The sequence below is a fragment of the Polyodon spathula genome, chromosome 15 (genome assembly GCF_017654505.1).
Source record: "Polyodon spathula isolate WHYD16114869_AA chromosome 15, ASM1765450v1, whole genome shotgun sequence".
Lineage (NCBI taxonomy): Eukaryota > Metazoa > Chordata > Actinopteri > Acipenseriformes > Polyodontidae > Polyodon > Polyodon spathula.
This window is the reverse complement of record NC_054548.1, coordinates 6816013-6842251: the sequence shown is the minus strand read 5'-3', so window position 1 is coordinate 6842251 and position 26239 is coordinate 6816013. Positions and strand designations below refer to the sequence as shown.

At 37.6% G+C, this 26239-nt stretch overlaps 2 protein-coding genes across 3 annotated transcripts in view; both read right to left on the bottom strand.

Moving 5' to 3' along the window:
* The window catches only part of LOC121328135 (E3 ubiquitin-protein ligase RNF149-like), a 31840-nt gene extending 21613 nt beyond the window's left edge, over positions 1 to 10227 (bottom strand). Inside the window, exon 1 of one of the 2 annotated variants that reach the window (XM_041272647.1) lies at positions 9130 to 10227. In XM_041272647.1, coding sequence (XP_041128581.1) covers positions 9130 to 9643 — 514 coding nt within the window. In that variant the 5' untranslated portion in view covers positions 9644 to 10227. The remainder of the gene's footprint in view (positions 1 to 9129) is intronic. The other variant, XM_041272646.1, reaches the window with a different exon arrangement.
* Positions 10228 to 14560: 4333 nt separating this feature from the next.
* Positions 14561 to 23030, bottom strand: creg2 (cellular repressor of E1A-stimulated genes 2). The gene is made up of 4 exons (XM_041271773.1): positions 22490 to 23030; positions 18552 to 18721; positions 16817 to 16930; positions 14561 to 15434 (listed from the first exon to the last, which is right to left on the bottom strand). The coding sequence occupies exons 1-4, from the start codon at positions 22898 to 22900 to the stop codon at positions 15287 to 15289; spliced, it is 843 nt and encodes a 280-aa protein (XP_041127707.1). The 5' UTR covers positions 22901 to 23030; the 3' UTR covers positions 14561 to 15286.
* Positions 23031 to 26239: the final 3209 nt, after the last annotated feature.

Sequence of the window (26239 nt, the reverse complement as noted above, 5' to 3'; positions counted from 1 at the left end):
TGTGCTCTGGCACTATAGGTCTGATGGCCTCATTGTGGATCCACAGTGTGAAAAATGATGGATTGGCAGGAGCACGTTTTGGAGGATGCATGCTCCAGCCTCCGTTTCCCCGAGTTGGCGAGCAGTGAGCCGAGGATACAGCTAATAATTGGGCATACAAAACTGGGGAGAAAAACCGGGGTAAAAAAATTGGTCAAGGTACAGTACAGGGGTAATCGCTCAGTAACGAGGTGCAAACAGCTGATTGATCGATCTGTCAAGCTTTTACTACAGTAAAGTGCTGCCTTTTGTATTGAAATATATGTGAATGGCAAGGTAACGAGGTGAAAACAAATGATTTGTGAATTAGTAAGAGCGATTACTACAGTATAAGCAGTGCATTTGTTATTTAAATCTATGTCAGTGGCACATAACGAGATCCAAACAGCTGAGTTTGCCCACAATATACGACATGCTTAACATGGTATAAACAATGCCTTTGTTATTGAAATCAATGGGAACTGCAAACGTTATTTGTCCGATATATAACAGCTGCCCGAAATAACCCTGTACGACGGAAGTGGTGGATACTGTACTAGTCATTTTCAGAGGAAAAAGTCGCTGCAAAAGACTTTAGCAGTAAATGCTTCGAACAAGTGAGCATACTAACTTAATCCACTTAAACATGACCTTCACAAATCTGATTTGGTACACTGCAATCTGGGTCTTGTTTAGTCTGATTTAGCAAATGATCCACGTGTGATGATTACCTTCCGATATGCTGCAGTTCTGTCTTTGTCATATTAATTAGTAGCTAACGTTCACTAAATACTTTCTAATTTCTTGAATTACCTTCTATTAAGTGTAGGATGCCAGTACTTTGTCGTATGTATGTGCCTCCACTATATCTCACTCAGGAAATACTATAATAAAGTAGAAAGCTCCAGAGCTGTACAAGCATGTTGTACTCACTGTACATTATTTCAAAACATTACTGCTAATCACTATTCTGATAAGCAGACCTTTTAAAGTGCATAATACTTTCCAATACAAATTCCAACTTCAAACAGCACGAGGCACTTTATTGCCTTTCAAGGTTAAAGATTTGTATCAAACACCTCCAAGACTTGCAGTAAACCGTTGACTCCCCAGTGAAGATGTGCTGCAAGGGAACGCAGGAAGTACTTGTTAGGGAGGGGGTTCCATAAACAATGCATAAAGATTTAGTTAAGTTTTCTATAGTGATTCAAGCTGGTAATAATAGTGATAATTATAGTCACAATTTTTCCAATCAATTAGAAAGCTCTGTTTCCGAAGAACAAATATTTTTCTTGAGATTAATGGTATTTAATAGCAATGATTTGTTTTTAAGTGCAGTAAATTCAGAGGTAAACATTCCAAATAACTAAATAATTTTATTAGACTTCTGAATGTTTACCTCATTGTAAACTAGACTTAAAAACAAATGATTCACTTAAATGAGCAAAAAGCAGGATTACTTGTACTAGTCTGATTGAATAACTGCCACCCCTCATCATTTTATTGAATTAAAAATAATACAAAGTAGCCCATTATGACCATCACATGCATTATAACATATTGCATCATGACCTATATTTTGCTATACTGTATTGTATTGTTACACCAATAGTTTGTTTGGGGTAAAATAAATCTTCCTCATGGACCATGTACTATAAATGAGTGTTTATTGAAAATCACAATAATGTCACGGTACGCTTTCTAATTCATATAGATTAGCGATGAGGGACTCAACACTCATGTGTTCAATTGATCTCACTGGGCTGTGAAGGGTGCTAGTGTAAAACAGGATTAAAAGGCTGATAATATCTTGTCAAGCTGCAATGTTCCAGCACCAACCTAGAAGGTAAGCAGCTCTTGATAACAACAGGGTTTGTGGAGACTGCAAATAAATCCATGGTTGGACACACCTAGTTTCTATGTTTTTCCAACAACATGACAGCTGAAGAAACCACATAGCAGAAAGTTCACAACAGTTCCACCCTTTCACCCGTATTCACGTTTGCCTCTGTCCTTTTCGAAGGATGTTGCATACCCAGATCTCTTTTCAACTCCTCTCTGTCCTCACAAACACTGTTGGCTTTGTTTCATCTCCAATTACACAGACACAAGTCATGTATTTTTATGTAATAGTAAAACCTCTATTATCCAAACTAACTGGGACTAGGGTGTTTAGATTATCAAATTACAACTGTGAAATTGTTCCAATTACTTTTTAATAAAACAATATAACCCCCCCCTTTTTAACTGTAAATATATAACATCAAATCCAGTGCAGTACAATTCTGTAAACACCAGAGACTGAGGTCCGAATATAGTCATTTCTATAACAGTTTGGCAGAAGAGCACATTCCACATCAAGACAGGTTACCAAGGGGCTGTTCGAATAACAGTTTGGATAATATGTCTTTTACTTTAATAAGATTCTAGGATTTTTATACCAGAGAGCCTGTGACACTAAGTGCAGTGGTTCCCACGTACAGAGTGGTTATAAGGTCACGCACACACTTTACACTGCTGCTGTGGGGGAAAAAAATAAACATTCCTAACCTAATATAAGGATGCCAACATTGAGAAGGGTTGAGAAGTCCCTACAAAAATGCAGCATTCTGCCACTAACTGTTGGTAGGAAGCGCCATACAATTTTACTATCCAAGGTTCCAACCCCTACAGGTTTCATTGCTTTGTGGTAAATGTCTATTTCTACATAGTTTGTTTTGGTTTTTCACCCACAGGGTTATTGCAAAGTGGCTACTAACTTCCAAACCTATATAAAAAAAATTGTTGGCTTTACATGAAAAAGTGTCCAGGATTGAATTTAACATTTGTTGTCCTAACCTTCAAAAATGTTGTTTTTTCCATCATAAAATTTCTGGAAATATTTTGGTTTTCATTTTTCTTAAAATACACTATATTTCAGTGCAGCACATACAGTATTCATGCTGGCAAAATTACAGCATTCCACTTGGTAACAAAAAACAGGATCTGTTGTTTTTCCAGCTGTGCTCTTCCTCAAGTACTTCACAAGCTATAACATGAAACAGTTCTAACAGAGAAATGACAGGCAGTTGTATCTAAGATCTGTTTCAGAAAGCTAAGCTCAGATATGGCATGCATAAAAACAACCGAATGGAAAATTCTTTGAATATTTGCCCTAGTTTATTATTTTAAGAAAAAACAGAGCTTCTTATAATAGCTGGTTTGAAAGCAACTTGCTAATATTACTGGGGTGCTCAGAAGGTACTGGCGGTTGGTTATTTTAAGGCACACTGTGATTGAATGTTGTTTGTAATGGGGTGGGGGGAGAGGAAGTCAAAGAGGATCTATGACAGCATCACACAATGGGATTCATCATAGATCGATCTTACTGGAATAATGGCACTCAAGTGAGGGGTCATAAAACAATGCTTGGAAGGGGTGGGGGGAACGCTACCTCCAAACCAAACCAGGCACTCACTGGGGTCAAAGTTGCACATTTATTTGTAGGCTTATTGTGACCTGCTATACAAAATCCACTATGAGTAGACCCAGATCTTGCCCTACATTGTAAGTTTCTGTTACATGGGCCATTTGAGAACATCTGTTGCTTGTCTTAAGTGACTAATGTTTCCACTACATAACCTCTTAGTAGCCATGGTGGAAAACATGGGAACAAATATTTAAAAAAATATATAAGGAAATGAAAAATAGTTAAAGTAATAAAAAAAATGGTAATAAGGCTTCAGACACATTCTTACCATTGTGGGGCACGAGTTGCAAAGGTCTTTTTTTTTTTTACATGCACACCACACCTACCCTTGACCACTTTTCTACATAACAATCAAATCACATTTAAAATTAAATGTTTCCTGAAAAAAAGTATTGCTTCATGAGCTAGAACAGAAAATGTAATGTATAACCTCCAAATGTTGAGAATTGTATCAGGACCATTCATATTTAGAATGGCACCAGGACAAGAAGGTTTTTAAAAGGGGATGAGGGGTCACTTGTTTCTTTCACACGGCAATGTACCCTCTAATATTTACATATAACAATAGACACAGGTCTGGGAGTTCAAACTGCTTCGTTTCCCCTGGCTGTTTGCCATGAAGACCTAATTGTGTTCTTCTCTGCTTGCAGATGGCAAGTGTCCCTTGACCACCCCCCACTAAGAAAGGTAGCAGCCAAGAAGTGAGGATTTGTTAACACTCATGTCTATGAGACTTTTCTAATGCAAATGAACTCAACCTGATAGGACAGAGATTGCCTTTACTTACATGAGTTTATTATGCTGAATGCAAAATCTAATTTGCACAGCAACTGTCAGCAAAAAAACACCTTTAAGGACAAATATGTTTAACTGAATTATTTTGTTTAAACAGCACTTTATTTAACATTACTGTACAATGAATCAAAACAAAGCACAGCTTTATTTCCCTGTCCTGTGGGGTTATACAATCAAACCTCCAGACATACATACGGAGAATCAAAAAAGGCAGATATTAAATAGTTAACGTGTCATTTAATACATTCATAAATTACTTTTTTAATTTGTCAATTCTTTAATGAATTCATAAATTAGCTGTTTGCCAAATGAACTTTCAATTTCAACTGCCAACTGAACTTTCAATTTAATTTGGAAATTAAACTTTCTAAACCATATTTGAAAATTGTCAATTACATGAGGTAAATATATTAATTTGTAACCCCAGAGCTTGCACATGTTTACCCTCAGGCTGTAACAAACCAGCATAGTGAGTACAAACATATTTTAATGGCTGGAAAAAAAATAATTGCTTAAATATACTTAAAAAATGCATCAAACTTTTTTTTTTTTTGTAAACTTGATTGTTTTTATAGTTTTTAACAAGAATCAAAACAAACAGTAGTGACAGTAATAAGAAAGGGAGAGAGAAAAAGAGAGAGACAGAATATTGAGAAAAACTTTTTGGTAATAAAAACAGGGATACATTGAAAAAGGTAGAGTAACTTAGGGAGTGTGTTCATCTTGACAGAGTTAATGCGACCTGCTAGGGAAAGAGGTAGAATGGACCAATGACAAAAGTCTTGTTTAATACGCTCTAGTACTTGATAATTACAGCGAACAAAGGGTGGGGCAGGGCTGGAGATGCAGTACTGAGTGTCCTGTTGATATGCAGTGCCTTTTAAACCTGTTTTACTTTGAATAAAATTTATTTTAAACAGTACATGTAAAATAAACAGCATGTGTGAAAATAAATTGGACCTGACGCACCTCAACTGCATTGAGAGACACTTTCTCCTCTTTACTCCCGCCCCCCTCCCCCCAAATTATTCCCTTTACATCCTGATTTCCACACAGGGATATCGAAAGAGGTTCAATGGTAATTGCAAAAAGGAGGGAAGGAGACGGCAACCTTGTCGTGTACCCCAGTGGAGAGGGAAATATTTAGACGGCATGTTATTTGTGCTAACAGAGGCTGAAGGGGAAGTATATAACAGCTTGATCCATGAAATAAAATTGGGACCAAAGCCAAGCCTATATAATCCCACTCAACACGGTCAAATGCCTTTTCCACATTGAGTGAAACAGTAACCTCAGGCAAGGGAGAAGGAGTACATACAATACTGAACAGATGGCAAAAATTAAAATAAGAGTGTCTGCCCTGCACAAACCTTGTTTGGTCAGAGGAGATTATGGAGGGGATAATTGATTGAAGACAGTGTGCTAGAGTCTTAGCAATAATTCAAAAGTCTGTGTTAAGAAGCTATATCGGGCAGTGCGATCCACAGTCGAGAGGGACTTTATTCTGTTTCAATAGAAGTGATATAGAGGCTTGGGACAACGTTGGAGGTAAGAACAGAGATGAAAAAGATTCAGAGAACATAGCACAATAGCACAACAAGGGATATAAACAGGGGCTACATTTCTTATAAAAGTCTATGGGAAACCTATCTGGGCCAGGAGATGTACCTCTCTGCATCGACTTAACAACTTGAGTTATTTCAACTTTTCTACCCATTCGTTGGTATTTATTTATTTTAAGTTATTTTTTAAACACACTTTTACTAAGAAGTTTTTTGTACTGCGATTTTATTTAAGAAAATGTTTTTCTAACAGGCTTAAGAACATAAATAGAAGGACATTGTTTTTAATACTTTTTATTTCTGAAGATGTAAAGGAATTTACATTTTTCATTTATTTTTTGTAACAAGTTTAGACCATTAGTAAATGAAGTGGTGGAAACTTAATATTCTCATCCGTGAGTTATTTGAGTATATTGACGCTTCTTTAAAGTCAAGATGCTGCATTTTTACAAGATTTTTTTCTTCATTTCAGCAATTTATTCTGCAATATAATTGCAATTGCAGCAGGGCTAGTCTTTGCCACCACTGTCTCTGTTTAATTAACAGGGGTGATAGCTGTCAGAGCAACAGCAAGAGGAGTCTTCCAAACAGAAGTGTTCCTGAAGGGGATTTTCTATACAGGGATTTTCAATACAGCAAGAAACCCAGGTATTTTTACAAATCACACAGCTACTTTACGATAGCCTGTTTACTTGGTACACTAGCGAGCAAATATATTTCATGCAAATGAAGGTGGAGCTACACTGGAAGCGAGCAAATAATTCAGATGTGACTGGAATCTAGGGATGTGTCTACACCGACTGCAAGGACGCGAGCAACTCCACAGGAATAGAAACGTGTTCTATTTTTCCTGCCAGTCGTGAGTGATTCAAGTGAATTGGACCAATCAGAATCAAAGTCAGTTCCCAACCCATTCACAAAACCACTCCCAGGATGAGCTTCAGCCCTATTTCCAAGCACAGCCCCAGGGTCAGTTCCAACCTCTGCCCCAACTCCAGTTCCAAGATAAGCCCCACTTGCAACAGCCTTAATGCAGTATGGCCAGTAGGGACTGTGGGAGTGGGTGGATGAGAAGGGGAAATTATGTAAACAGTTGTTTGTGTACTGTTTTGTGGGCGCCAGGGGTGTACTGTGTTGTATTACTGCGAGCGTGATTGTGTGTGTTCTGCCTCTTCCTCCTGTCAGCGGGACCTCTTTCTCCTGGGTGTGTGGCGACTTTGCTATCTCTTTGGTGTGTGTTGGATTCGCTTGCTCGTTCTGTAGTGTATGTGCTGCGTGAGTGGTGTTGTGAATGGGCGGCCTCCGTCTTGGGTGGGGGAATAGCAGGAGGGATAAGGACAGGGTCACGTGACAGTTTCTGCTAAAATATTGCTTTTGATGTAGGTACAAAATTCGGTCGCATGGCTCGTCTCCAGTGTAGATCCACCTTTAGCCAAAAACTTTGCGACACATGCAAATTAGGCTATGACGATATTAAAAGTCACAGGGAAACTTCTTTTACTCGATAGAATCTGTATTAGTTGAAAAATAGTTTTTTCCTCCTATTTAGCTGCTATTTTTGTAGCAATTTTACAATGTAAAGTATAAACTCGCTCATTACATGGATGGAAAGAGGACTACAGCTTGTGTCCAGCATAAAATACTTTATTTTTCATTACAGTGTTAATAAAGATTATTTGCTTATTAAAATGTTGCAATCTCATTTGTACATTCTGCTTGTAAATGAAAAATGAAGGCTTGGTCGAGTTTAAAAGACAATTTTGTTGTTTCAAAGCATAATCAAGTAAATTAAACCAATTCTACTATTAATCCATTCTTTATATTTGAGCTATACAAATGGCTCAACAGGGATCAATTACATTTTTAAAGGAGAGTAGAAAAGTCAGCGTAAAACACAGAAAACCAGAAACCCTAAATATAATACTGTGTACTATAAAATATGTGCACACTGCAAAAATGCATTTAGTGAATGTGCATGGTATGCATTCCATTTAAAAAACCATAAAAGACTTTTTCAAAGTTGTATGTCACATGCTACATTTCTGTAGGGTGGCCTTGGGTGTACAATCAATGTTGGCTTTCATGCGCTCTGCTGAGGAGAGTTGAGGGGTCTGTTAAATTGCAAGGTCTTTGTTCCTAACGTGAGACAGTGTGATTGTGCTAAACAATAAGGAGTTTTTATTTTTATTTTCTGTTCACTTGGTAATTCCTTTTTTTGGTTGCATTTGTTTACACATTAGCAGTGCAATTATCCTCTGTGCTTTCATTGTCTCTGCTCTGGACTCCTGTGTTGTTGAGCCCTACAGTTCTCCTGGGGCTGGTCTCCTAGGGACATTACTGACTGTTCCTGCTACTTTCTATGTTTCACACTGTTCTCGACTAAATAATAATTTGTATACCAAATAACCAAAATGTTTAGTTGATCAATGTAGGGAAATAAAATCATTGTATTATAATTATTTACCAGTTTTAAGTTTTTAGATACCATAATCTACTTTTTTTGTTCCCCTTCCCAGGGAGTAATTACTTAACCCATCAGACTGTAAAGAGCTCAAACTCTAATTTTAATGGAATATCAGGAACTTGTTTCTGGAAATCTCTTGGCTAAATTGTTTATTAGATCAAACAGATGAGGGGAAGGGCATGGGGCCAGCTCAGCCTGAGGTATGACCTTTCAATTCAACCATCTGGTTTGAATACTCTTAGGTTTATCAACTGTGCACCAAAAATGTAAATTTAGTTTTAACCACTGCTTTACTCTGGAGCTGCTTCAGGCTTTAGGGCAAGCAAACTTTTAAGCAGATGTTGCACTGAGCAATGACAGATGTCCCGTGACCTTTTTGAGTCTCCCGTTTGAATCCTTAACTAACCGAATGGCACCAAGGCATATAAATACCGGTGTTAGGCAGATTTCTGTGTCCCCACAGAATTCTGTATCCCGGCTTGATTCCATGCCTGTGCAGATGTAGTTTTTCAAAGCTGGACATGGATTCGTGTTATTCCTGTGCCCGAGTCCCGCTGTGTTCTCATGCACTGCCATTGAGTTCTGCTGCAGTTTGCAACACATGTTGAAAACATGACCAAACTAATTCTGTAGCAAAATAAAACAGCACATTTAACACCACTGATTTTCTACAGTACGCTCAGCCTCCTGCGTTGCTCAATACACGAAACTCTTGATTAAAAGTAACCTTACAAAACTGTATTTTTCTTTTAAAACAATCTTCTTATTACTTTAAGCTTGTATTTGAAGCGAGACGACAGGTTGGGTGTAGATGAACTTACCAATATGGGACATAGGGATGGTGGTGTTGCCGTACTTAGCTTCATTGTAGATGACCACTGCGGCTGCATTTTTTCTAGCTGCATTCAACACTTTGTCCTTGAACGTACAATTGCCTCTGGCGACTAGTGCAATCCACGGTTCTGTAGAGAGTGAGCCAGCTCGGGTTGGTAAATAGTATTCGGCGTTAGGGTCACAGCCCTCTGTGTCCTTTACAGTTCTGGGGATCCCCACATGACCATCGACGCTATCCTTGGGGGAACTGTCCCCATACCTGCCACTCTCCGTGTTTTCTGTGACTGTCAGGTTGGTGGCTGGATCCATGTATGTCGTAGTGACGAACGCTGTGTGCCATTCCATGGACCGGCAGGGCAACTGTTGGAACTGAAACTGCAAAAGATATAGAAAAGTGACACAATTCCTCCAGTGCGGCCATGACCGAAAAGATGATGCTGTTGCTGATGTCCTCACAGAGGGGCAAATTGGAGCAAACAAACAAGACAGTCCAGCACGCATGGCCTTGCCTCTTTACTTAAGCTTTTTTAAAAAGAAAATGCTGGAAAATTAGAAACAACCTCCCATCGATGTCTTCTTTAAAATCCTTTGTGGTGTTTTTCTTTTTCTTTTTTTCTCCCGTACCTTGCTGCGTATGTCCGTGGTTATGACGACCTAGCAATTGTACAGTTCGTAAACATGTAATAATATCGCAACCTTTACCAGAAAATAATAATAATAATAAATACGAAATATTTCAAAAAGAGCTACGATTCATTGTATTTCTGACGTCGTTATTTGCAGACGATCCCAAAACAAAAAGGTCTGACTGGCTCAGGTAAAATATCAACAATTTTTCGCATTTGGCTTCCGACCTTAGCTTGTTTTCAACTCTATCCCCTGTTGTGAGATAGTCTCGATAACGCGAATCTTGTTTCGCTGCGATGATGCCGCGAGGTGCAGTGTTTTTGTGTTATTATTATTATTATTATTATTATTATTATTATTATTATTATTATTATTATTATGACGATGATGACACTCGCTTTCCCTTTAACTCTCTGCTGTCATTGTTCGATCACATTTCACTGACTCCTCTCTCGCAGCCCCCAGTGTAACGTCATCATGCTGGGCTTGTGTCAAAGGCGGGGATAAACCCGTCAAGGGGATGTGCGCAGAGATGACTAATAATTTGAGCAATGGTAAACAGTCTGGAACTTGGCAACGAACGTGATGCAAATATTAGTTGTTGTTTTATATGGATAATATCATTTTGTAAATGATAGCCAATAATCTTTAACACTGACCTAAATGTAACGTTTTATGTAAGTATGATTAGGCCGGATTTATTTAGGACTTGATGACAATAGGTCTTCATGGTATCAGTTCTGACTGGCAAAATTGTGCCACCGTGTACACCATTTACAATTGGCAGACATGTCTTTTTAACAATAAATTAACTATATTACTGTGGACTGTAGTTTCATAAATATAATTCTAAAAATGGTTTAACAGCTATTTTAGCTTAATTTATAATATCACATTAAGCAACCGATAAATTATACGTAGTATTCAGACATAATAATTGTAATATTCCCGAAATATTTTTTGAACAGAAAAATACAGGGTTTGGATTAAAAAAGAAAAAAAAAAAAAAAAAAAACACAAGCTATTACACTGTTGATATGACTGAGGACCACGGTAGGCACCTGTACTGTTGAGTCTAGAATTGTACTGGAATTGTATATTCAGTTTACGCTTTTTGACACTCATAATAACAAAGCACGTGTGCTGCACATATCTCAGCTTCCTACAACCCAGTAGATGGTGCTAAATAACTGTCAACTGTACTTCAAAGATGCAAAAACATTATTAAAATATACTAAGGGTTTTTCGCTGTATAAATAATCAGGGCCGTAGCCAGCAGTGAAAAATAACCCTAACCGAATAATCCTCTCCCAACACCGAAACCCTAAACCCAAGGTGAGTAGCCTATACTGCAGCCATTACACATCTAAATTAGTTCATGTTTGGCAGGGAATAAGCGTTTTTGTTACTTTAAAAAAAGAAGTGACCGGAGGTGCTAACTTAATCAGTTGTCCTGGCAGGAACATTTCGTGGTACCTTTGGCACTGCCAAGAGAGTTCAGCGGCGTAAACACTTCATAACCAATAGGCTTGCAGCGCGTGCTTTTCACCTGACCAGTCGATTTGATTGGCTGTTTGGCTGTGTTCTGATTTACACTCATGAATGTGCATTTCACTTCTACTATTGTGATTTCTTATTTCTTAAGAATAATTGTTTGTCCGTGAGAGGAGTGAAGGAAAAAAAAGAAGATAAAATAAACTTTTTTCAATTCAGTGACTCTGTAATAACTCTGAAACAGTTAAAATGACTGTATGTAATACTACAATCATAATTTAAAAGTTTCATACTGGTGTGTTTATTGTAGATCATAACAATTCATGGTTTTCTGTCTAATGTCACCTGACCAAAATATATTATATAAATATAAAATGTTTTTTAAAAAATAAATAAATAAAGTTATAACTATGTGATATTATCAAAATCGAATAAAATAGCAAAATCAATTTAACAAATGTACTGTTTTCGACACAATCCCATTTTTCCTAGATGTCTTATAACCACAGGTAGGCATAACCTACTTCCATTTAACTAAATAAGTCTTGGCTATCACCTCTTTTAAGGGCACTTTTTGTAACCCCTTTGGTGTGATATTTAACTGAGTGTGGTCTTCTTCAGGTCCTATTGCTTTAATAATGCATGGACCCTAATTAGACCAATGTGGTACCTGACAGTATACATGTAATTGACTGAAATTCCTTTGATGCACATAAGGGAATGGTCTTTGGCCACCCTCTGCACAATTGCAACTGGTCATAAACTTGATCCTCAGTGTTTAAACTTTCCATCAATATATGTTGTCCCTATTAATAGAAGGTTAGTGTGCCTGATTATTTATATGACTGGATTACTATGAGGTGTACATTTCCTATATAGGTTGCATAAATATACTAATTATTTCAGATATTTAAACCCCAAACAACAATATTTTGATCAAGTTTTTATTCAAGATATTCTTTAAGGAATCCCTAACACCTATTCATGTTAAAATGTGGAGACTCCTGTACTGCATTATAACTAGTCTACCCACTGTTTATCTGATAGCACTTTAAATAATCTCAACAATCATATTGTCCTGAGCTAAACCTGACATGCAGTCTGCAATTCCTTTACACGCACAAAGGGTACAGTCAGTATTGGTTTTATTTGGAGGTGGGCAGGTATTTGCAAAGGATCTAAGAACTCAGAGAAAATGTTTTCGCACTTTGACAGCTGAAATCTATACAGTACATGTGCTGTAATCCCTGAGACCACAAAACCCAGCTTTAACCCAGGGGAAAGGCATGAGGCCAGTGAATCAAGCTTTTGTTTCACGTGTTATTTGTGATAAAAGATCAAGTTGAGGAATAGACATGTGCATGCATGCTCAGTGCAGACCAGGCATGTTGGGCTGGTGACTAGAAAGGAATTGCTATTCAAAATATTTAGCCTCCCAGCACTAGTACCTTGGCTAGGCTGTATGCTTAAATATATCTTATGTATCGCCTTTCAAATTCCTGAACTTGACTCCCTGTTTGCATTACAGGGTTAAATCTCATATATCAGACTAACGTTAACTGCTCCAACAACTCCATGTAATCTATGTCAGAGGATCAGGTTCAAGAGACCCAATGCGCTGACTGCTAGCAAAAAGATCCATTTGCACAGCAGACACACCTGACTTCCTAGTCAGTTACCATCAGGTCTTTGCACACTGACGAGACACATTTGCTTGCATATGCCCAGACAATCATATTATGCCTGCACCACACCTGATGGCAACCTCAGAGAACGTGAACACCACAGACTATGTTTTGTGAGATTATGTTACCATTCGTTATGATAAACAAATAAGTCCAAAAGTTATTATTTGAACAGATAGTAGTTTCTGACACATTTTTTAAATTCATATTGCAACATCTTTACACTTTACAGGGCTAGCCCCTTTTTATATAAAACGTGACCCCTTTTGTAATATCTTTATGTGTCTAATCCTCTAGTCTAACTTGGCTGTTTTTGTACTTGGGAATTGTTTTTGTACAGATTTAAGATACAGCAGGGTAACAGTTTATCAGGTACATTGGTCTAAAAGCCTCTCACTTGGTAAAGGAAGCCACTGGTAAAAAAAATACTAAGATACAAATAGAAGGAAATAAAATACGTTTTTTTTTTTTATTTTTGTTGCAGCTAGGCTGCTGCTTAAAAACTAAGATGAAAAGACAAATTGGAACTTTAGAGAGCATCATTAAAGTACCATGCAGTGTTTATTGTAATGTTTTATGATATCACAGCAGTTTTTTTTAAAATTATTATACAGCATGTTATATTGGAATTTTGTTTTATTTTATTTTAAAAGATATAATGAACAATAGAACACAGCTAACCTATCAAAGTCAAATTGTACTATTTTCCTCTACATCAAATGCATGCAGCTTTTTCAATTGAACTACTGGGCAATTATATCAGCGCTAGTCAGCATGCTAGCAACAAATCCAAGCTATGCTTTTAAAATGCCTCCTCAAGGCAGAGATAAAATCATTGGATTTAATGTTTCCAAAGCACAATAGCAACACAATTAATGGCAAACAGACAACTATCTCAGCATAACAGCACTCTAGAAAAGTGCTATTCAGATTGGACAGCATTCACTGACTCCCCCCCCCCCCCCTTAAAACACCATTCGTTCAATACAACTGTATTAAAATTCATCACAGCAGTGGCATTCATATAATTCATATAGACATTGACCCACACAGAGTTTTGTTTTTGTTTTTACTGTTTGTTCAAATGGCATAAAAAGCATAAGTACATTTAACACTTAAAAGTATAAGCACATTTAACGCTCGGGTCGGATATGCGAGTGATGGCTGTATTTCATTTCTTACTCGTTTAATTTCCTCTTATGTGGGTTCTGTATGATATGGAAGAAAGGTAGAGAAGCAGATTAGCTGAGCAGAAACAACCATACTGAATCATACAGAATCACATATAAGGATTTCATATTAGGAAATATAAGGTATCCCTTTGAGTTACCAAAGTCTTGTAAGTATACCGTATTCCTTCAATTTTAAGGCTTCTCAAAAATAGCCTGCATCTTAAATTCGAGTGCAGTATAGTGATGCATGTATTAAAATCACCAACAAAAGACATGACTACCCGGGTACAGAAACAGCAACGTGATTGACTGCAGAGAAAAGACAACAAAGGCGTCTGCCCAAATATACAACCAGCAACATGACTGACTGCTGAGAAAAGACAAGCCAAGTGTCCTGAAGAATTCCAAGAGAAACGTTTACAATTTCATCATTTCTAACAAACAGTACCAGCTTGGACAGATTGGCAATGCTAATCAGACCCCCGTATTTTGTTGTCGCGGTTGCTGGGTTACATGGTGCCTGATGCCGTGGAGTGTTCTGTCGTGCTTGCTGTTGCCAGGAGGTGTGATGCTGTTAGTGAGTGGTGGTGTGTGTACGACCGAGATTGTGCAGCACAATAAACAGGCTCTGTGGTTAATCCACAACAACATTGTTTCCTGTCAGTTTTGAACAATACAACAGCGTAACTGCATATTTATTTAATGTTTTATTTTTTCCTCAAACTGAGGGTGGTAAATTTGGTCTGCGTCTTAAATTAGAAGGAATATGTGACTTAGTGGCATAGCATATTAATTCTTCTGTCAAGGCATAAAACCCATCCAAGCAATATTACTGAATGTGTACCTAGTGAGAGAATCAGTAAACGATTACAGTCACAGGTTCTTAGAAACTTCAAATATTTGTCCTGGTTTTAAACAAAGTAGGACTTACTAAGTATCTACACTGATAGCTTCAACTATTAAAGCATATTTATTTCACTCAAATACAGTCCTGTGCATTACCAAACAGACAAGATTTGTGTTTAAAAAATAAAATTGATTTCTTCAAAATATATGCAGCCGTTCCCAATGAATACAATGCCAAGTATTTCTGTGTTTGTGTATGCAAAAGAGAAAAAAAAAGTTTCATATAACTAGTGGTAAAACCAAAGATTAAAATATCTAAATTAGGATTTAGTCGGGCTGGCTTTGAAGTAATCCTCCAATGGGATCGCGTAGACTCCTCCAAACCAGTTCTGAAGCCACACCTGTTTAATATTGAGCTTCATAAAGAACCAATTGTGACTGACTGGCCACTTCCTCATAACAGGATGCCTGCAACAGAACAAAAAAAAAAGATGACTTGGCAAATGTTTTCTGGAATCGGTATATAAAGGGCTTCATCAATAGCGCTTCTCTACATTCACAGTCCATAAAGCAACATGTAGTAACAAAGGCCATTATGAAGTTTAATAAGATTACATTGAGTGTGCCTATAGCACAACCAACCAAGGGTTAAAACTCATGCAGATGTGTGTCACAAAGATCTAAATTCTACCATCTCTTACAGTAACTGTGCAACCAAAATGTGTATCGCTTACAATCTCACAGTTGCAGAGGGGGCAGAAAATACAGTTGCAAAACCCTTGTGGTTGTTTCTAAAAACGTATCTCAGCTTTTAGGAGCTTTTCAAAAGCAGCCTCATTGGCTGAAAATTGACATTTCTCAAAAAACGTAATATTTCAATATCTGTTTAAAAAAATGTTATTATTATTACTGTATAAAACATAAGGTAGAAGTTTTATATATATATATATATATATATATATATATATATATATATATATATATATATATATATACATACATATATATATATATATATATATATATATATATATATATATATATATATATATATATATATAATATATTTTCTTTCCCTATGTGAATGTGCAGCTTTCAACAAACAAGACACATAAAGCATGACAGATAATTAACTTTCCCAGTGGCAGAGAGAATAATGTAGTTTCATTTAATTTGTATCAGCCACAGAAAAAAATAAAACTACACTGCACTCTCTGCTAATGGCTGCAGTTATATGTCAACTGGAGGGAAAATTAAGTCCCAAAATAGTATTTATTTAAAAGGGAAATTACCCTGATTCATTTTAAATTTAGAAGAGTAATACAGTTAGAATGCAGAAAGTATTGTTAGAAGAATGCAGTGGGTACTGTGGCAGGACAGAAGCCCTGCTGCTACAAATAGTGTGTGTTTGGGAATGTAAGGTTGGCAGGGATGGGGTTAAATCTATCCCTGCCAGCAATCACAGGTGTGGCCATTCCCCAGAAATAGAAATCTGTGTGTGTATGTGTGTGTGTGTGTGCGTGCGTGTGTGTGTGTGTGTGTGTGTGCGTGTGCGTGTGTGTGTGTGTGTGTGTCAGTGTGTGTTTGTTTGTTTTCTAGTCAACATGAATGCCCAGCCTGTTTTGTTAATAAACGTGTGCACCAGCGCTTAAACTGCAGCTTTCTGTCTCTGGGTCTCTTTCCCCGCCAGTAAAAGCCTCGGCCGTGACGCTGCCGTCACAGAACTGTATCACTAGAAAATATGTTAATAGTCTGTGGGATACATTTAACTGATCTACAGTAAGCTGTGGAAGATAATCTGCTCCTCAATAAAGAAAAACATAGTGATAGCCTGAAGTATATGCACTAACCTGGAGAACATTGCTTCTTCAGCAAACTCCAGTTCACCACGCTCTACTGCCACCATCTGGCCAGTCAGGGTTAACCTGGCACACCTGGGGTCCTCATGATCAATCACGTTCTCTCTGTGGAAAATACAAAAGAACATTCTAAAAACAAACAGCATTCTTCAACAGCAACAAGTGTTTTATCTCATGAGTGTTTCATAGTGTTCACAGCTTTAAGTGGTGTTAAACAAATACTATGGTTACAATAGCCTCATTTCTGTCTAACAATTCATAGGAATAGAATTGTGTAAGAATTAGCATTTGTTCTGTATTCTGTAAAAAAAAAAAAAAAAAATCTTACTGTCTGACTAAGTTACACTTTTGTTTTTGTGGAAGCTAAAAATCATGACCTAGGTTCTTCACAGTTGGATAATGGGTTCTCTAAATGTACAATATGTTCAAATAGGCTGGCTGACATTTTCCATATAACCCCAGTTTCGATATAACCCCGCTCAACAACTTGAGATAAAAAAGGGTTATTAGCAAGTTTCATCTCAATTGGATAAGCACGTGTCATCGACAAAACAGTCTTAAAATGACATACAGAGAGATAATGAATACACAAAGTGTCTAATTATATCACAAGTTACATTCAATAACTTGCGCTAAAGAAGGTTCTTAGCAATTCTTTAGATATATGGGAAACTGAGTTTGCTATATGCAATGTACATACCTACAGTTATGGACAAAAGTTTTGCATCACCTAGTATTTTAGGATTGAGACATCATTTTTTTTAAACTATATAAACATAATTTAGATTTTTTATTTAGCATTATGCAATCAAGAAACTACAAAATGATCACAAAAGTCTACTGGAAACTACAACAGTAGTACAGTATTTCATGTTACATTTCGAAATGTCACATTTTTCAAAGTATATGGAAAACTGCAAAGCGGTATGTAATTCAATATGTTAACGTAAGAAGTTACATTTGACTTTATGAAGCAAAATTAGTTCATTCTATAGGGTGATGCAAACCTTTTGGCCACACCAGTAAATACTGATTACACAGTGGAAAATAGGGTCCACGATTCTCTACACATATCTAGGGTACATTTAGTCCATAGTTTATGTTTGCAGTACCTATAAAACACAATATTTCAGATATACAATATTTCAGAGGCCTTGGTTACTATTATTTTAAAAGGTAGACTAAATAGGGTGCACTGCATTCAACAATTCATTCACACATGTATCATTTGTGTTATTTGGTTTCCAATTATTGTTGTTTCAAACCTCCAATGCATCCTTATTACTTATTTTTAAAAAGTTTAGTTATTGCAATAGTTTCTCTCTTAAAGAGTGTTACTAGATGCTTCTTGTTAGTTCCCCAAAAGGGCTTTTTGCATCATCAATGTGAGACTTTAAAAATAAGTTTCAAGGATAAACAGAACACAACAAGAATTTCAAACCCAATACCATTGCTCGTATGCAGGTGAGAGAATTACATTTTGTAAAGCCTATCACACCTTTACGACAAATGGCTGCTTACCCAACATACATCTCTACATTTACTTAATTCTTGGGGTTTATTAGCCGGTAAGAGACACTGAGCTTTTACTTCAACCAGGTGATAGTAAACTCAGGTTTCACCTGGGTTAAAGAAAATCATACAACAGTGAGGAAAGAGAGATGTGCACACCCTGCCCAAGACAGTAGATCTGGTGAAAACCAGTAAACTATCAAATTCCCAGCACCTGCAGTAGTCCCCTTCTGCTTCAGAGAATGTCAGAGAAGCCAAGGAGTTGTTCATCAGGTCTGCCACACTGTTGTCCATTGGAGTGACGTAAAATAAAGGAATCCCTGTGCTGTTGTCAGGAAGACCATCACTGATTGAGAAAATATTCCCAAACGGCACACCTTTAATCTGATGGGAGGTTAAAAGCAAGGGTTAAATATCATATTATACGAAACACCCTCATTATATCAAATAGATGTTCCTTAATTTCCAAGTAAAAGTATTTATGTATTTATTTAAAACGTTTGCTCTCCAGGATATAACCCTTGAGATACACCATCTTGTTTACATGAGTTTCCTGGGGGATAGGAGCCACATACAGTTACATCTTTCATACAAAACAAACATGTCTACATTCACACTGTAAAAGCATATCATCAATAGAAACACTAAATTATTTAGTAACATGATTCTACAGTATATTTCTGTTTGTTATAATAATTGTATATACTGTATAGTAGACCACTCCAATCATTAGGTACAGTATAAGCAAATGCCTGTTTCGTGTGTGAGCAGAACGGGGAGCAGAGTGGGGAGCACAGCGGGGAGCAGAGTGAGCCAATTGGAATGGGGGAGCAGAGCAGGGGAGCGGAGTGAGCCAATTGGAGTGGGGGAGCAGAGCAGGGGAGCGGAGTGAGCCAATTAGAGTGGGGGAGCAGAGCAGGGGAGCGGAGTGAGCCAATTGGAGTGGGGGAGCAGAGCGGGGAGCGGAGTGAGCCAATTGGAGTGGGGGAGCAGAGCAGGGGAGCGGAGTGAGCCAATTGGAGTGGGGGAGCAGAGCAGGGGAGCGGAGTGAGCCAATTGGAGTGGGGGAGCATGGTTTTATTTTTCTTAAACACATGTTCAGCCATGGAGTTTGCACATTCTTTTTAAAAAAGGTGACAAATACAGGTTTAGTCACTGTACGGTGTTTTTCATTATGCCTGCACATGGTAACCATTAATTTTCCAGTTTCAAACCAAAATTAGGCAGTATTATGTTTTGCAGACTTCAGAATTGCATTATGTTTTGCAGCATCAGAACTACATTTTTAAAAAACACTTTTATATTAAATGTGATTGGCGTTGCACTTTATAATTCATTATGGAGAGGAAAATATATATTCTCCAGATTGTAGAGCTGCCATAAAAAATATGAGAAATGTCATCAGTGTGTCCATCTCTCTGCGGTTATTACATAGGTTGTATTGTTATTATACAGTTCTACGGTTATGCTCCAATACAGTGCTGTGAAGACGGTTTATATTTTCTGCACTCTTAAGGATAGTTCATACACTACAGGGTGGTCCGTCAGTCCTGTTGAGATTCACTCATATGTGTTTGTGGGGTGCTTTGAGCTCCCTATGAGCTAGGGAGCTCAAAGCATTGGGGCTTCTGTTTTTAGGGTTTTATTAATTGTATTCTTCAGTGCTTATTTTTAGCTATTTTCAAGTTTTATGCTAATCGTTTTTTCGGGGCTTTCGTTTTTGATATACTGAATGAAATTAGTGTTTTCGGTTACTTTCCAAAAAGCGTTCATTTTTATTTTTTTTGTCAAAATATCTATATTAGTAACTCGACAGTAATTGCACACTTAAGTTGTACCTTCTTTCCTTTGCTGTCTTCCACAACGATATCCAGTTTACTGTCGAGTGTCTTTGTTTCTACTGCTTTGCAGTTTTATAAATAAATAACAACCGCATACACCCTTCATTAAGCCCTATATCTGGCCCTATTGTCGAGTAGATAGGCACATTTATCCACTAACCCATAAAGCGGTGGGTAGGTAACAAAAACAAATAAATAAAAAAAGAGTCTATATGCTGTGCCACCCCACTGCAAGCTACGTGCTGCACTGGCCGTGTGCTGCACATGGTCCAGACGCCATCTTAGGTGCTCCACTCCACTGCAAGCGTCACACTGCACTGGTTGTGTGACTGCACTGCAACTGTCTGCAGGCTGCGCTCCACACCGTTGCAAGCTACGCGCTGTTCCTGGTTATGTGACTGCAATCAGCCCATACACAGACACACAGCCCAGTACCTTGGTGCTTTGCTCTCGATACTTGGTGCTTGGTGCTTTGGCGCCCAGTGTCTAGGCCTTGACGCCCACGGCGGGGTAGGCAAGGGACATTGCTGAGTTAAAGGGCCAGATGGCCCAAATACTCAAACACTTAAGCAGGCTTCACATGCGTCCGCTTCAAGCGTGGCTCAATGCCTTTCAGCTACACCCCAAGTGCGACAGACACCGTCAGCTAACAGTGTCTTGCCTATGTTGGGAAGCACTACGCTGGTGGAGGCAAGCCCCTCACCTGAGCGAAGGCGTAAGGATGGGAGTGATTTACAACCGTCAAGTGGTGATGACGGACGCATCCAACTCCGGTTGGGGCGCAGTCTGGGCAGGCAGAGGAGTCCGCGGATCCTGGTTGGGTCGCTGGACATCCCTGCACATAACCGTGCTAGAGCTGAAAGCACTTCACCTCACGCTGCAACATTTTCTCCCTGTGCTCAAAAACAAACATGTCCTTGTTCGCACGGACAATGTGTCAGTAGTCGCGTACGTGAACCACCAGGGAGGACTTTGGTCCCCTGGGTTACACCGCATAGCCTTTTGGCTGCTGATCTGGGCAGAGACAGTTCTAATCCCTTCGGGCAGTACAACTCTTGAGGTTGCACGCTCACACCACCAACACTAGATGGCGGTAGCGCGATGTCCCTCATGTGCTGTCCGCTCATTCTCCCTCACGACCCCTTTGGTATACCTTCCCAAAAGTATTGATTTGGTGGTCATCTTCAAAATGAAAGGGAACGATAGGATGTAACCCCAAAAAGATGACCTCTAACTTTGTGCAAAAGAGACTGAAGTCTCTGCGCAGTTACTATTTATTACCTCGGTGTGGTGGGACCGAGGACGTCGCTCCACAGAGGGGCCTATCAGCAGCTTTGATATAAAATGCCCAGTGAATAGCCCAAAAGTATTGCTTTGGCGGGCATCTTCTCTTTCAGGGAACTGGGGTTACATCAGTAACCTATTGATCTCTTGATCTACCCCTAAGCACTGGACTTGACTGACCTACGCACCACGTAACTGGTCATTCAATCACTGCACTATTGCACTACTAATATGTCATTTTAGATATAATGTGTTGTAATCCTATATTGTTGCATTCTAGTGTATACAGTTGTATTTTAGTAGTATTATTTTCACTTATTATAAGCTATACTGTATTTACATATTAATCTTGTTTTGTAACCCTGTATTGCCCTGTAACACCTGTAAGTCACCTTGGTCAAAGGCGTCTACTAACAACACGGGTACAACAAACAACAAATAAATAAGGAAAATGAACAGTCATTCAGAATACAGTACAGTCTTACTGTCATTGTAAAATGACGAACGGGGACCCGAATACCCCTGGGGCCTTTTTTCTTCTGAAAAAGACGGAGGGGTAAAAAACCCCTCTAGTGCGTTATTTATATATATATATATATAATAATATATTAAGTCGGAGAACCTACTTGTCTCAAGAGTTTGCAATAAAATTATTTTAGCTAACTCATGCACACATACAGTGCAGTGATATAAAAAAATACATGGTAAATGCCAATAAATGCAAGTAATCATTTACAGTTGATCTTCCTTTTGGGGCGTTTCAGCATAATTAATTGTAAGATGTATTATACTGCAATCTTAACTGTGTAAACCACCAATAGCAATTGCACTAGAATACCTATTTGTTATCCAACACAGCTAGTATTGTGCAATACAGTGGTGGTCTAGTATTATTACTGTATTATGCAACAAAAAATGTTTATTATTATTATTATTATTATTATTTATTATTATTATTATTATTATTATTATTATTATTGTTGTTCACGAAGGTAGAGGTGGTGAATTAGCCAGTACTATTCTGTACCTTCTCGTGTGTAGAGATGGTGGCTAGAAAGCCCCAGCTGCTGTAATGCGCCAGGTACCGGGCAGTCCTTGCTATCCCATCGTGGGGATGCGGCGGAGGACTGTCTGCCGCGCTCACGGATTCTCTCTTGTATGAGAACATCCTCGACGGTGTTGAGATCTGTTTGGTGTCCACAGTGTTCGGCGCTGCTCTTCTCTCGACATCGCTGTTTATAACAGACGCCGGGTACGACTGCTTCCAAAAGCTACCAGTGTCCTCCAAAAGAGCCGGGATTGTGTCTTCGTTGGAAGACCTGTCCAATTCCTCCTCTACTTCTGCCGTGACCGCCCACGACATAGAATTTACTATAACATAACTGTCCCCGTGACGCAATCCACTAAGGATGATCACAAAAATAAAGTTAAGTTTCATGACAAACCGTTTTTGAGACCGAATAGTTATATTTTGTTGCAAAAATACGTGCTTTCGAATCTAAAACAAACCAGGTTCCGCATGGATACGACAGCGCTGCAACTGCTGGACTAGCACCCCCTGCAGGGTCCAGGGGAACTGGTGAGTAAGCTTTATTTGCGCTTCTGCTGCTGATTGTCAATTGTTAATTTGTTTCATAACTCGTGTCCCTGAGCTGGATACTATCTCGTGAAAACAAACCTGCATTATTTTGCGTACGGCCGCAAATGGTTTCGTTTCTGGCTGGCAGGCATATTCTCTATTCAAATCACATTTATTTGTACATTGTCTTTAACTTAATCATGTTGACTATTTATTTATTTATTTTAATTTTAAATGGTCAAGTTTAGTATTTAGAACGTTACCCCTCCTAAGGAAGGATTGGAGTCACCTCTAACAGATACTGGTAACGGTTTATACTGGACCTAAACAAAGATTATATATATATATATATATATATATATATATATATATATATATATATATATATATATATATATATATATATAATTATATGTTATATATATTAATAATACAATTATTATTTTATATCACGGATCTCATAACCAATCTAAAGAAAGTTTTGGTGCCAAATCTAAGTTTTTCAAGTTATTGTGTCAAATGCCTGATTGCCTTTGGCCACTCTTAAATTAGGCCAATACCACACATCAAATTGCGTTACTGTGAAATTATGCATCGGTAGGTGCATTGTGTTAGATGTGCAGTACATTCACAATACAGAATACCTTAAATTGTTATACTACAGTTATAAAATGAATTTAAAAACCTGCTAAGTCTAACAACAGCACAATCATTTTTTGGCCAAATTAGTGTTGTGTTCACGGAAGCCATTTTATAATTAACCTGAGTTGTGCGCTGTTCCAGTAACCACGTGTCAGTGTGGTCACACCCACTTTTAATTATTTGGTATGTCATATAACATCTTGCTCAAAGTGTTGTCACATCGCTTTATAAATGTCACATATCCATATCCAAAAATATTAGAAAAAAGATGCATGCATGCCTAGCCCCTCCCACTATTAGATTTTAATATTATTTGTAAATCAACATACATAGATAGGTTTTAATTGCTGATTCCTTAATATATACCTCACGCTTGGAACAAAATAATAAATGCAGAAAAAAAACTGGTGTGTGATTTTATACAGTAAAGCAGACAAACATTTCGATGAATACAATCTACGGATGAAAGAAATGGGTTTTTTTTAACGTCTTCTTCTGTATAACTCTCCACTCATCCAGGCTCCCAAAAGCTCTTAAGCCAGACTCACAGTTTGTGAGACTGTGACTCAGATCACAAGACAAGTAATCCCTGAGATCAGGACAGTATGGAAAGAGCTGTCAGTCTGCTGAAAGCTGTCCTATTGATTTTCTAACACTCTCATTGGACACCACTGCAGTCAAGAGGTTTCTCTGTCTTGTTTGCCAATGCTTTTGCGCTGCATTGACTGTAGAAAGCATTTGCTGTGCTTTATTACAATTGTTTTTGTACTATACCTTCCACTATGCCTGCCTATGCTTTACGATGCCTTCACATGCATTTTTATAAGGGAGAATATTATCATTAGGAGTGAGCTTCTTTGTGTTTTTTATTGTTAGTGTTGGTTTTTCTCACAAAACATGCATAGTAAGAGAGCTTCACAATTTGGGGCACACACTTCGTGGACAGCATGTGTTTGTCTTCTCCGCTAAAGCAGGGGTGGTAGCTGTGAGCTGAGCCTAAAAAAATACAATTGGACATTTCAAATTGGGAGAAAACCGAGGTCAAATCAATTGGTGATTACTAAATTAAAAAAAAAAATTAAACATCTGAACTTGAAGAGCTGGGTACTTAACATGTGATCTCCAGGAAACAATGTCTGCTCTGAGCTACACTATATAAAACCTTAAAAATGAATACAATCAAGTCAAAAGAGCCATCGAATACAAGAAGTAGAATAAAAGCTAGAACTTCAAACTTATTTTAATAAAAACATAAATATAAACTAAGCAAAGGACATACCGTATTAAAAAGCCACAGTGCTGGAAGGGTACAGCAGACACGTCATTGCACTATGACTGATTTTCAATGCCTCTCACTCAATTTTTATCAAAAAGAAAATAACAAAATTGGAAATAAACCCAGCAGGTATTTAAGGCAGTTTAAGTAATCATGTTTATTTTGTAACTTGGACAAAGAACCCAATGTAAACATAGATTAAAACAACAGAATTCAGTACTTTCACAGAGAAACACACCATCTTTTGGGTAAGTCCACAGTAGCATTGTAGTGGCCAGCCTACCGCGTAAGCCGCTTAGTCTACTATATACTATATATATATATATATATATATATATATATATATATATATATATATAGTCATATACACTATATATATATAATTGTATCATTGTGAAAAGTAATTAACATCTAGTTCAAGTTCTATTTGCTGCATAGATTAAATCACTGGTTGGTATTTCCTCTCTTCTCGCTTCACTAGCACCCAGGTCACAGGTGTGAATCATACATTTCTGCCCGTCCCTAAGAGTGGCCGTTGCTTCTTGTCCAACTGGAAGATCCACTTTCACAGCACAATTAGCAGATTTATCTTCTAACATAATCTGGATCAACTGGAAGAAAATAATCCTGTCATTTTTATTACAAAAAAAAATAAAAACTACAAACTCTGCTACAAGCACAAGATTACATGTTGTGATTGATTTCAAAACATTTTAATGTGTAAATATCAGTTACACTTGAAATACAGATATTCATAAATCTTTCCTTTCAACAGCCACGTTTTCTACATTCCAAGTGGATTTAGTAGAAAGAATGGGATCTGTTTTACATATGTACAATATGTTAATATGAAGAATTAGCCCTGTCTTTCAGAATCAGAATCTTCTTCTGAGTGCTTTGGGTAGGAGACTGCAAAGCGTAGCTGAAGATGGTAGAGAGACTTTATGATTTATACGCAATTATGTATTTTTGGCAAGGTTGCCAAATTCACATGGATTTTAATTCACATTCTCAAACCACATTTAGCTCATCACATTTGCATTTGCAGAAAACTAACACAAAACACAATCAGAAATTTATTTTGTTTAGGTGAAGTCCCAAACTGTCCACAGGTTAGTGAAATATTTCTTATTTTATGCAACGTTAAGAAAATTAATTCAATAATATATAGGGATGTTATGAATCCTGAAAATACATATGTTGTCAGCAAAAATCATATTTTTGAAAAAAAAACAAAAAGCAATGTCATGTTAGCTTACACTCCATACATGACCCAATAT